Here is a 13,871-nt window from a genome sequence, read left to right on the forward strand (position 1 = left end):
CTCCGTCTCTGGACCCAAGCTGAGACCATACCAAGGCGTATTGTGGTAACGCTTCATAACTCAGAGGAAAAAAACATGATCGTAAAATCTTCCAGGGAGGAAAAACAGTAGATCAACTATAACAGAACTGGAAGCCAAATGACATTAGTTTTCTCAACACAACAGCAGTACTTAAATCTTAAAAAGCACCTTTTAAATATTTTCATCCTAGATTTAGACTTACTCCTAGACTCTAGATTTTATCCTAGAAATACATAACTATCAAAATAAGTGCAAGGATGGCATAAAGAAATTTTCATGTGCACAAGTACTCAATACATCAGTATCTTTCTCAATCTTTCTTTGGAAAAGACTGGAGTGAAATGATGCAAGGAGGAATAGCAGAAAACTGAGTATTGATAGTAGACCAAAACAAAGGGGTAAACCAAGAAAGAGGGAGATATGAGGTGTAGGAAAATATGTCATGTTATCCTGAAGATTGACAAAGGGCCAGCCCCAGGAATGCTGTCTTTCAGCAAGCTAAGAGAAAAATCAGCCCAGGTAGGACGAGGAGGGCAGAGGGCTCCTGGAGAGAGGGCTCTAGGAACCAGGAAAATTAATACTCATTATTAATAAAGTATTAACTCCAGCAGAAATATATGTTTGGACACAAAAGGAAGCATAATTCTAGTGAATGGAATAGTACTTGCAAAATCGTAAAAATGTAAACATGGACTATTGATTTAGTAAAACATATGACTATGTTGGAGTGTTCTGGAGAAAAAGGAAAATGGTGGGACATGGCGATGGGCTAAGTCTTTATGCAGCATGTAGAGAAGTCAGTGGATACCTTAGTATATGCAAAATTCTAGAAATAAGGAAGTAAATACTGGGGGAGGTAGCTAGAAGAGTTAAGGAGGCATTGCTTCTGGGGGACAGAAATGAAGGTCAGTGCAAAGAATAACTTTTAAAATGATAAACCTTTAAGGACTGCCTATGTTAGCCTTTTTTTTTTTTTCTTTTTTTTGCGGTACGTGGGCCTCTCACTGTTGTGGCCTCTCCCGTTGCGGAGCACAGGCTCCGAACGCGCAGGCTCAGCGGCCATGGTTCACGGGCCTAGCCGCTCCGCGGCATGTGGGATCCTCCCAGACCAGGGCACGAACCCGTGTCCCCTGCATCGGCAGGCAGACTCTCAACCACTGCGCCACCAGGGAAGCCCTTATGTTAGACTTTTAAGGTTATGTGCATGTGTTCACTAAATACAAAATTTATGGGGGTCCCCCGCCCGCTGAGGAGATGGATGAGGATGGGCTTTCTCTCATGGGGTCAGGCATAGACCTGACTAAGGTGCCAGCTATTCAACAGAAAAGAATGGTGGCATTTCTAAACCAATTTGTGGTGCACACTGTATTGTTCCTCAACCACTTCTCTACAGTCTGTGAGGAGAAACTGGCAGACCTTTCTCTTTGTATACAGCAAATTGAAACAACTCTCAATATTTTAGATGCAAAGTGGACATCCATCTCAGGGCTAGATGATGTCACGTTTGAAGTATCTCCTATAAGTGTCACTGGGATCACAAATGAAGCACATTGTGAAACCACTTCAGAGCAATCACAGCAGTTTACAAGACTCTGGACACAGGAAAGTGAAGTAACACCAGAAAATATCTTAACTGTAGTCAAGGATCCAAGATATGCCAGATATCTCAAAATGGTTCAAGTGGGTGTTCCAGTGACAGCAATAAGAAGCAAAATGATATCGGAAGGACTAGACCCAGGTTTTCTTGAGAGGCCAGATGGTCCAGTGCCTGATGGTGAAGGTGAAAAAAATACAGAAGAAAGTTCAGATAGCGAATCTTCTTTTAGTGACTAAGCTTAATTTTGATAACAATTACATATACATGTGTTGGTGCACATTTACATTCTATAAGAAAGAGAGCCTGAGCTTTAACTCTTAGTCATAAAAACATCAAATGGCTACATATTCACCACCAAGCTTCCTCTATGTTAAAAAAATAAATACATAAAGCATTTATAATAATAATAAAAAATTTAAGTTATTTAATAAAAAAGTTAGAAGTGGTAGAAAATGGCCTGCTCCATCGTGATAGTGGCAAATGGGGAGTGCAAAGATGCAGAGCTGGATGACTGATGGAGATGGCATGCATCAACCAGCACAGACTCATGGAACATGCAAGCATTCCCTAGGAGTTGCTAGAAAACCTTGACAAAGGAATCCTGATAAAAGACTGAACTTCCTAAAATCAAACCATCATGATACAACACTTTCACACTTAGGTTCTGCAGGCAGGTCTGAAACATAATGACAAGTGCCTGGCATCCGTAAGCACTTGTGCTGATGGCTGATTGCTAACTCAGCACTGCTCTATTCCATACATAGGTATGATCAATTAGCAATGTCTGTCATGGGCACAGAAAGGAGGAGTGGCAGCACATTTGCCTAAACCCTGTAACTTCAGAATCCTTCTCAACACAGGGCTCTAAGAGCCATACCACTGGGGCAGTGGGACAACTCTGAAGGGCTGTTCCAGTTTCAGAATTCCTCATAGGATTGATATCCCTGTATACAATTTGCCATTCCTCGTATAAAAGTCCAGCTTCAATACCTTAGTTTGGGTCCTTTCAGAAACAAATGCTAACACAGGATTAACTCTACAAAATTGATTAGGGGAAATGGCTGTGAGAGAAAATGGAGAGGCTGGGCGACCCTCTCCCCTACCTCATTGCAAATGTGTTCCCAACGAAAAAGAGAGAAAAGTTCTAAGTGCAGTTCTAAGGAAACTTTGGCAAGGCCATCAAGAGTTCTCAAGCGCAAGTCACCCATCAGAGGAGCTCTGTGCCCTCCAGGAATGGGCCTACCTCAGTATCTGTCCACAGTCAGTCCCTGGCCACTGGAAGCGTGGCCTTAGCCCAAGCACAGTGATGCACGTCAGACATAGCAGCTGAGACTTAGTCAATAGTCCTCCCTGCACTTGGAGGTCTGTGGTTCACATTCCCATGGTCAGCACACCCCACCTTGGCAAATGAAGAGAGCTGAGTGGGTTTCAGAATGGCCTGTGGAACTAGATACCTGAAATCACAGGTGTGACCATGGAGTCACAAAGGAAGAGTGAGGAATTACAGTGTGGACCAGGCCAGACTGTAGGCAGTAGCAGACAGACTAGGTTGCTGGTGTCTGCCTCCCAACAGACTCATCATGGCCACTGGCCAGGGCTGGACGGGGAGAGAGGGATAGGAACTTTGTTAGCCTGAATTTGGGCAGTGAGGTGAGAGGAAGAACTCAGAATCAAGATCTAGGAAGACACTGATAGGAACCCTCCTAAGTATTTGTCCAGGACTCCAGAGCACTGATCCAACATATTTCTGTTCAATGGCTCAAAGCTGTTCTAATCAGTAATTACATTAAAAGCTACAATTAGTTACTGCACTAACAACAAAAACAATTAATAAGCACATATATACACTAATATGTATAAAATGGATAACTAATAAGAACCTGCTGTATAAAAAAATAAATTAAAAAAAGTCTATGTTTGAAAAAAAAAAGCACCCTCTAAATACTTATTCCTTTGTAGTGGGTATTAAAAACAGTTCTTGACCTCCAGGTTTTTATAGCAGAGTTGTAGCATAAGCAAACTCAATCAGTGTACACTGCAAACACAGACACACACACACACACACACACACACACACACACATCCACCCAACAAACAAAAAATGAGCAGTTCCCTTTACTTCAAAGAAAGATGTTTGCACAAAAGAGCCCCTAAAATTTGTTGCTTCATCTGCTATGCCATCAAAGAAACAGACTTATTTCCAATGTTAGATAATACAGTTTCAGTCTCTAGTTGCTGTTTTCCTCAAACTCACGATGTAAGGATCTTCCTATTTTGAATTCATTTGTGTCATCATGTCTACAGAACTACACAGGCCAAATCACTGAGGTTATTGAAAAGCATTCTTTGTTCCATCGAGGGCCAACCATTGGTCATTTAGACATATCTGTTGTAGTTGATCCCCATTAAAGGCTAAGGTCATTGACAGAACTGTCAAAGCACATAAGACTCTAAACAGTCATCGTGGTTGGAGGTACTTACAAAGTGCTTAAGATTCTCTGTCGTGTTATTAAATATGTGGTGGGATGGAGTGTCTTTCCCTGCTTCCAAATCTGAATATCTGAGTAATGAAGAGCACCAGGACAATTCTAGGTTTGGCTTATATATACTAATTCACAGAGCTTCAATGCTCTGTGAAGGATGAATTTGTTACCATGTTACCCATTAGGGCAGCTGTGTTAGAGAAGTTATTCAAGGTCACATCATGAGTCATGAGGCAGTATCAGAACATGAACACTTGGCTTAATGTGTACTTTTGTGTCCCATCATATGTGTCATTTGGTCCAACCTCGTGTTGCCAGCAGCGGTCTCCACCAAATCTAGACTCTAGAGATTAATCAAGGTACTTGGCAGAGAGTCGTCTTTGTCATCGACTTTCTAAAGCAAAGTCCAAATGACTCTGCTATTGGTTCCTTAATGACACTACATATTGTTTCCAAACCTACCTTCTGAATCTGAAAGGAATAAGGAAAAGACTCCAGAACTTTCAGTTCTTTTGGCCAGTCTGGTAATTATAGTAAAATAATCTACCATTTTATCCATCTCTGGAAAAGTATTATGCTTTCAAAAAAGTGATGTGAAGGGCTTCCCTGGTGGCCCAGTGGTTGAGAGTCCACCTGCCGATGCAGGGGACATGGGTTCGTGCCCCGGTCCGGGAAGATCCCACATGCCGCGGAGTGGCTGGGCCCGTGAGCCATGGCTGCTGAGCCTGCGCATCCGGAGCCTGTGCTCCACAACGGGAGAGGCCACAACAGTGAGAGGCCCGTGTACCACACACAAAAAAAAAAAAAAGTGATGTGAAGACCAACTAAAAACGACAGGAGGACACTCTCTGAAAAAGAAGAGGTCCCCAAACGACAAATGCTAAAGGTGTTGATCACTCAGATGCTAGCTGTCCTCTCCGAATAATCCGACACTTCCAAAGCTGCACACTTATTACGTGCCTTGGCCACAACCCTCCCATTAGCAGTAATGAACATCTCAGGGACCTGCCTAGCCACATTCCCATCATATGTACTGAGCTAAGGACATACTCCACATGGGATACTCAAAGTCCTTCCTTCCCCTGGGAGTTGCTTCATCATATTTTGGGCGGGGGAGTATATTCCTAACTCTATGTAATAAAAAAACAGTTGAGTTCGTAACGTTCTGCATTTGGGAAGATGATTCAGGATTTGTCTGAGAAGTGGTAGCACTTTGGGGTTTTTTGGTTTAAATATTAAAAATAAGAAGGAACATTTGACTGAAACCCAGTTCTTAAAGATACTGTATCATTCTAACCATTAAATATAAGGAATTTCGGTATATGCTTCTTAACTATTATTTTTGTCAAATGTGTAACTCCTGAAATTTCTCCTGCCAACCTTAACTATATTAATTTTACTCCAACTACAAAAAGCAGAAAGAAAGTCATGCTACAATTCCTCCTTCCCCCAAGCAGTTGTTCTTTGGTTCATCTTTAAGAGTTAAGAAAAAATATACTAAAAATTAAAAATATTCATCTAAAGAATGTAACTTTCATGAGGAAATAAAGAGATTAAATAACATTTTACCTTAGAAACTATCATGACAGAAAAAATAATGCATTTCAGTTTTACTCTTAAAAAATTCTTTTGACAATTTCCAGCAAGCATACACACTCTCACAACACAACACGCACGCTCTCACCCATATAAACTCACAAATACTCTTAGACACCACATGTACACCCTCATACATACATTTCCTCATATGCACACCCTCACCATGTTATCTAGATTCTACTGCATAGGTTTATATCTAAGTAGTGATTTCTTTTTGGAATGGTCAAAAGAAAGTGTTTTTTTCATTTTTTAAAAAATTTTATTTTATGTTGCACTATAGTTGATTTACAATGTTGTGTTAGTTTCAGGTATACAGCAAAGTGATTCAGTTATACATATACATATATTATTTTTTATAACAAATGTTTTCGGAAGGACTAGTTCTGTAGGATTTAAATAGGTGTTCCAGGTGTGTGTGTGTGTCTGTGTGTGTGTGTGTGTGCTCCTGGTCAGATGGGTTTGAGAAATAATGAGATAAGGAAAATTAAGTAGGTCTTCTTAGGATAGAATCTTAAGATAGACTTTCTCAGAGCTTTTAATGAACTAATGTGTTCTACATATACCTAAGAGAGGTATACTGTATATAGGGCTGTGCTGTCCAATTGGCAGCCACTTGTCACATGGCTATTGAGACCTGAGTTGAGATCTGAGTTGAGATATGCTGAAAGTGGAAAACACACACTGCCATAGAGAAGAGAAAGTAAAGTATCTCGTTAATAAAGGTTTTCTATTGATTACATCTTGAAATGGTAATAATTTAGATATATTGGATTAAACAAATAGATCATTAAATTTAATTTCACCTGTTTCATTTTACCTTTATTTATGTGGCTATTATGTGGCTATCATAACCTAAAAATTACATAGTAGGCTTTAAATTCTGAGATTATACTGTCTACCATTAAGATGAGGGAGCAGTCAAAAGTGAAGGTGGTTTTGCATTCACCTGGGAGTGCTGGTGGGACTGAGGATGAATGTTGTGTCTAAAAGTACTTTCCTGTGATCCTACTCTGTGCCAGCCAGGCTCTTTATTAGGCAAGAGGATAGGTCAGTGAATCCCATATACAGTGCTCAAAACACTGCAGTAGAGACCAGCAAGTAAAAACATTGTGCTTTCAATGCTTACTCAAATCAGATTCCTGGGCACCGCTTCAGACCTACCAGATGAGCTCTCTGGGAGTGGAGCATTTTTAATGAGCGCTCCTAGTGATTCTGAGACACACTGAAGTTTAGAACAACTGTGCTAGCTGGGTGCATAAACACAAATAAAAACTTTGTTTGTCAGCTTCTTGGTTGCAGACAACAGACGTGGACAGCAGCTATCTTAAGTAAAAAGGGAATGAATCAATTGGAAGGAGATCAAGGGCTTACAGAATTAAAGGCAGGCTAGAAAAACAGGCTTGGAAAACAGAAAGCAAGGACATTTCAGAGGCTTGGCAGCAGGAGCTGTAGCTTAGGTCTGGTCAAGACACCACCAGATTTTCAACCTCCAATGGTTTCCACCATCTTTGCATCATGCGTGTGAGATTCAAAGTGTGAGATAGGTCATGTATATGTGGGGGGGGAGGGCAACGTTTGATCTCTTCTGTTTCTGTTTTAGGAAACAGCAGTGAGAGGTAGCTTCTGGGAATAGCCATCCTTTTCTACCAGCCCCACAATTACAAATAATGGAGAATCCCTCCACAGGAGAGGTCAAAATACTACTCAGAAAGTGTGTGTGATGAAGTGAAAGAGGGAGAGGTTGAATACTCAACAGCACCCAAATAACCATCATCCTAGAGTAAAATAGTCTCCAAAGTGGACAATCTAGGGGAGCGGTATTAGTTGAGAAGGGGATATTAATATATATTACTTAGGACTCTTCTGTAAGGAAGATGTATTTCTTCTCCCTAATTTAGTTATTTATTTCTCATTTTTTCATATCATTATGGACACATAAGTATGTTACTCCTTGGGTTATAATCCAGTGCTGTTGTTCCTTATCTTGTTGCTCAGTTGTTTTAACTTTGGCCATTGGGAGCTCTTTCAGATTGGCTCCTATGTCCTCTCTTCAAATTAGTCTCGGGACTAGACTAATCATAACCTTCTCGAAGGTTATGATTGTGTCTTATATGACTTTACAGAATGAATAATGCCTTATCCGTAGATGTCACTGGGTTGGAAGTTAAAAGTCCAAGTTATTCTTCTAATGTAGCAGATACTCTTGAGTGTGAGCTTGTGCAACAAGTAGCTTTTCTCTAGGACAGTAACACGTGCAGAGAGTTGAATGATTTCTAATGCATATCCTGATGCATGATGCCATTCCATTTCCACACCACCCTGTGAAGGTCGTGTTCAAAATACTTGATAACCAGTATTGGTATGAGCACCACTGACCAGTCAAGGCCCACACTGGCCTTGGCTGTGGAGCAGGGCCTCAGGGGCTCTCTGCAGGGTCAGGCTTCAACTCCTTAGCTGCTGAAGAGGTCTAGGTCCAGTCCAGGAGATTCTGAGAAATAAATCTGGGTGTCTAGGACAGCAGTTTGGGGACAGTTATCAGGCATGAGTCAGGGGATGTAGTTCTGTACCAGTCCCTGAAAAAATATCTAAATATTTTAACATTTGGTATAGCCACATTGGTGTATACCAGAACATAACGACTGAGAACTTTCTCTGTCTATAAGGCAAGGGTTAATAGGCCCATTTTATAAATTGAAATCAAATAATGTTCCCAAGGCTGCAGAGTTACAGGTAAGCCTAGATTTTCCAATAGTGTTCTGTTCACAACACCATAAAATTTGTAAATTAAGGAAATTAATTTGAATTTTGAAAGTAAACCAGATTCAGATGCACCTTCTACCTTTCTCAGAATTCCTCCTCATGGTATAAAATGGCACATTATTGCATTCAAATTCTAACCCAAAGATGCTCAGATTGACACCTGACACTTTGATTAGACTTTCTGTTTACGGGGGGAGAAAAGGTACTTTTTCCTGTCTTTTTTCTTATACACCAAGTATTAAAGTGTGTTTCCCTATTTTCCAACCTGGAACTCCATCTTTCTGCTCCCTGGAGCTGGCAGGTCTCTAAAGGCTTAATGTCAGTGGTGGCCACGTGACTTCCTCCTTAATCTACTTCATTGGACCATCTGTAGCTCTGCACAGCCAAGGTTGATAAGAGGTTGCTGTTCTCATTGGGCGTATTTTTAAATTCTTCATTTCATCCTTCATTCTGCAGATCAGATCCTCATCCCTGGGTAGATGTACAGGTTTACACTTTCTGCCTTCCAACAAGGGAGTCAAATCAGTGCATACACCTGTGTAAATGGATGTGTGTGTGTGTGTGTGTGTGTGTGTGTGTGTATCTGTGTGTAGGGGATTGTGGATTGTGGGCTCAATTTTGCTTTTTGCTGACTCATTCAAAAGCCCAGAGGTCCTAACTTTGAACAGGTGTAATTAAATTTTTTAAAAAACCTTAGCAGATATCTGTACAGGAAGATGATATTATCCATCACTCTGTGTGAAAATTGCATATTTACTCTTTTCAACGTGATATGCAGGAAAGATCACTGGAATGCATTGGGCTGTGGTTAGGCATCCAGTAAAAATAACCCAAATTGTTTTTCTATACATTTTATATGGAGGTGGAGGTAGATGGTAATGAGTTTACTTTGGGACGGTGTGATTATTCAATTTCTAAATTTGGTAACTCTGCCCTTTTTTTTTTAATGATAGGAATTATCAATGAGCTTCAAAAAATTGTGCTTATGTGGAGACTCTGAACACAATATTGATACTGTTCATTTTAAGGAAGGGAAGGTCTTCAGATCCCTCTAGAAGCAGGCCAAGGCCTTTCTTTAAAAAAATCCAAACTGAATCAGTTGCCACTAACTACAAAGATTATGCTTTATATTAAAATCATTCCCTTAACAGAGTATCTAATGAATGTTTAAATGTTCCTCCTGGACCTGATTTGCAAGATTTTCCACAGCCAGGCTCCCTCCTCTGGATCCTTCACTGTTCTCTGTATCTACTAGAACCTTTCCTCCTTGGGCCTTCTAGGAGGAACAGGGCCAGTGAAGATGCAATCCTCACAGAAGATGCAGCAGTAGGCAACCATGTTCAGAGACAGCATGTTTAATTTCTAAGCCTGAAAGTTCCCATCTTAAAAAGGGAAATAATAATAGCACCTACCTTATGAGGTTGTGTTGTAAAATAAATGAGATAACTGATAAAAGTTTCCTTACCCAGAGTTAATGTTCAATGCATATCAGCTAGCATTATCGTTGTGTTCAGTCCTTTGGGGCCAGGGCTGACTGGACCATAAGTAAGGGAAACCAGCATCCTATGTCAAGGATGACATAACTTGATAAGTCCTCAGAAATTTGGCTGGATGATACTAAGAGGAAAAGCTATTCTTTGTAGACACTAAAGCTGTAAGGTCAGGATGTAGAAGAAAGGTCACACTGGGAACTGTGATGAACCATAGAAAAACAGTCTCTAGGCTTCTCTGATTTCTGCCTTCTGTGAACACTTTTTGGACTATTCAATTTACTCATTTAATCATACAGTTTTGTTACTTTGGACTTTTGAATGCATGTGTGTTGGTTTTGTGTGTCATTTAGGGTCCAGATAAGAAAACTGCAATTACTCTAGGTGTCTCAAACGGAGGAATTAATATAGAGGGTTGGTTACACAGGTGATGAAAAAGCTGAAAAGTGATACAGGGGACATGAGATTAGAAATAATGGGAAGCTAGTCCCATCCCTAGGACTGGAGAGAGGAAGTTTCCAAATAAGTTATTTGATATGTTAGCGAAGCCCAGTATTTGGGGCTATATGCTGGAAGCTGCCAGGCAGGAACTGGGGTCAGGAAGAGACGGGCTATCCTGCAGAAAGGAAGCTACAAAGCAGATACAACCATCTCAGAGGTACCCTGTGAAGCAGAGAGTAAAGAGGAAGTACAGCAGCTTCTGCCCTCCTCTTGTCCTTCAGCCTTGCATCAATGCCTGCCATTGGCCAAACTGCCTGAAGGCCAGAGGCAGTCAACAGAATCTGAGGAATGTCATTCCCTAAGGAATGGAGCTGAGAGCAAAAAGGCACAGGACCAACAAGGGCCCAACTGTATAAGCTGCGCAATGTCATCTCTGGTGTCTCCTGGATGTTCCCTCTCTGTAAAGCTTTATCCTTATGGTAGACATGTATTATTGCCTCTGTTTGAGGTGTGATTCTCTCTCTAAAGATAAGAGCTATGAGAAGAAGAGCACTGAAATTCCATAGTCAAATTCAAGAGAACAGGCTTAAAAGTAAAAAGGATATTTTTAAACTCATAGAACTCTGCAGCTCATGTCTCATGTTTGCCAGCTACAATACAACCTGATGACTCAGAAGATTTGTGGGGGGGGGTTTGTTTGATCAAATCTTGATTATTAATGTGATCAGCCCTTTCTACCGAATCTGGAGGGAATGATTAGCAGGAGGCTAGCTGTGAACTGAACAAGATAACTTTGCACTCGAAAGGGATTCATTTTGCATCCTTAATCTCAAGGATATTTTAAATAGCATTGAAATAAATGCACACAACCTGTGTTGGTGATGGTTTCTGAATTTTGCATATGAAATTACTTTCCCAGTTAGTTCAATGAGTGTGTGTGTGTGTGTGTGTGTGTGTGTATTAATCACATCTAGATTAAAATATCAAAGCAATTGAAAATCCCAGACAGTTTTTACATTGTAAAAGCTAATTTTAGTTCATCTATGCAGTGTCAGAAATTATATCTACTTGTAAACTGTTACTTTGTGACACAGCTTTTGCCATTTCCGTTGCCTCATGGCAGAGAGGTAGATATCAACAGGACTGGCCATTAACATTCTGCTATTGCTAGACACAAACTAGTAAAGTGAGCTAGACATCTTCAACATCTGGAAACCCTAAGGAAACTCCGTCCAAGCATAGTATTAACTCATTCTGACACTTGTTCCTTTGTTCACGCTTTGCCTTGAGGAGTTCACCCACGGTGTATTTATTATTAAACCAATCCTTGTAAGAGTTATCACCTTACTGACAAACAAATCAAAGACTTACTGAGTTTGGGGCTGAAAATATCCCTGGATGTCCATGGAGACTGGGATTACATGGCCATGAACTCCATGGTTTGTAACATAACATGCTACATTTCACACATTGTCTCTAAGGTTACCCCTTGTTTACTAAAATATTATCCTTCCTGCCATTTCTAGGTGGAATCAGTCCAGCCATATGAATGTAGGTGTAGCCTGTTTTGGAAGATCCTGAGGAGGTTCCCCAACTCTCCACATTTCCATCTCACCATCAGTTCCTGAATATGGGGTCCAGCAGAACACTTATGTCTTATCTTTCACTCCTTTGAGTGTGTGAGGCATTTAGAGTTGGATACTGGTGGTGTGCCTGCCAGGCCCATTTTAACCCTCTTCCTCTGACAATTGCCCCTCTCCATACACGCAGAGGATTGGACCCCGGGCAGCTGTGTTTCTACAACTTGACTTCATCCACATTAATTGGACCAGAGTGGTCAGTCACATGACCCATTTAGGGCCAGTGGGTTTCTCTATCCCTAGAATTTACAACTGACAGACTGCTTTTCAGGGCGGTCTGGTGCCCTGAACCAAGAAGATATTACCTAGGAAGATATAAGTGGCTATTTCAGCCAAGGGCATGAAGTTGAGGAAGTACGTGAAAAGAGAGGCGAGAACAAAGAAGATATATAGAGAAAAGCCAAAGAAAAAGAGGTGAAAGTATTGCCTGGTGAATTCATTATCTCTTATTGTACAACAAATCACCCCAAAATGACCAACATTTAGTAGCTCACATAGTTTCTAGGTTCAGGAATCTGAGACTGACTTAGCTGGTTATTTGTAACTCAGGATCTCTCATGAGTGTGCAGTCAAGATGTCAGCTGGGGCTGGAGAATGCACTTCCAAACTCACTTGTGTAGCTGTTGGCAGGAGGTTTCATTTCCTTGCCATATGATCCTCTCCATTGTGTTGCTTACTTGACGTGGCAGTTGACTTTCCCAAGAGCTGAGAGAGAGAGAGAGAGAGAGAGAGTGCACCCTAGATGGTGGTGGACCTTAATTCTCCTCCTGTAGAGTGTGTGCTGGACTTGGTGCCTCTTCCAAAGAAAAAAATATGGAAAGGGAAAAGTAGTAACTATACAGTGGAGAAATATGGTAGACATCAGCTTAACCAAACAATCAAGGTTGACATCACTAATGATAAGTCATGTTGATATTATATACTCTTGATATGATATGATGAGAAGCTTACCTCACCTTGTGGTATTCTTCCCCAAATCCATAATCCCAGACTAGCTCTGAGAAGATAGCAGACAAACCCAAATTGATAGACATTCTACAAGATACCTGTCCAGTACTCCTCAAAAGTTATAAGGTCTTAAAAAAGAAAAGACTGAGAAATTGTCACAGACTTCAGGAGATTAAGGATATTTGATGAATAAATTCAATGTGGTATCCTGGATTCGATGCTGGAACAGAAAAAGAACATTAGTAGGAAAACTTGGAAAATCTGAATGAAGACTATAGTTTAATTAATAGTATTAATTTCTTAGTTTTGACAAATGTACCATGGCTATGTTAACATAAGGGAAAGCTGTGTGAATGTGATGTGGAAACCCTCGGTACTATCTTTGCAACTTTTCTGTAAATGTAAAATTATCCCAAAAGTAAAAAAAAAAATTTGTTTAACTAAAAAAGATCCTCGAAGACCAAACAACTAACCAACCAAACAAAAAATGTGCAAAATGACAAGCCCTGGGTGGGACGAGAACTTTTAGGAAAGAGATCTAGGTTAGACTTGTATGTGGGTGGATGGAATAGTCCAAGAAAGCTTCGTAGAGAAAAAAGGGGCTGGTGGCGTACAAAAGAAAGCGAAAAATATAGCTGTAGCATCATAAAATACTCAGATAACTTCTAATAGAATTGTATAAGCTCAGCAAAATGGGGTGGCCATGGTGGTGATGCATGGGGTGAGAGAGAGAATCACATAAACAATGCTAGAGAAATAGTTCCAGGCTCTTTGGTTAACACTGACACAGCATTGACTTTCTGTAGGAGATTGTAATAGTCAGCTTGGGATGCCATAACAAAATACAATAGACTAGGTGGTTTATACAACAGAAATTTATTTCCATAATTCT

At 40.5% G+C, this 13,871-nt stretch overlaps 1 protein-coding gene across 1 annotated transcript; it reads left to right on the forward strand.

Moving 5' to 3' along the window:
- Positions 1-1,259: 1,259 nt before the first annotated feature.
- Positions 1,260-1,978, forward strand: LOC132497655 (WASH complex subunit 3-like). The gene has a single exon (XM_060111032.1). The coding sequence runs from the start codon at positions 1,276-1,278 to the stop codon at positions 1,852-1,854; it is 579 nt and encodes a 192-aa protein (XP_059967015.1). The 5' UTR covers positions 1,260-1,275; the 3' UTR covers positions 1,855-1,978.
- The last annotated feature ends 11,893 nt before the right edge of the window (positions 1,979-13,871 follow it).

This window comes from Mesoplodon densirostris, chromosome 10, assembly GCF_025265405.1.
Source record: "Mesoplodon densirostris isolate mMesDen1 chromosome 10, mMesDen1 primary haplotype, whole genome shotgun sequence".
Classification (NCBI taxonomy): Eukaryota; Metazoa; Chordata; class Mammalia; order Artiodactyla; family Ziphiidae; genus Mesoplodon; species Mesoplodon densirostris.

Bases quoted from the DNA above. Each gene is read 5' to 3' on its own strand.
- LOC132497655 (XM_060111032.1), top strand. From the start codon at position 1,276: ATGGATGAGGATGGGCTTTCTCTCATGGGGTCAGGCATAGACCTGACT.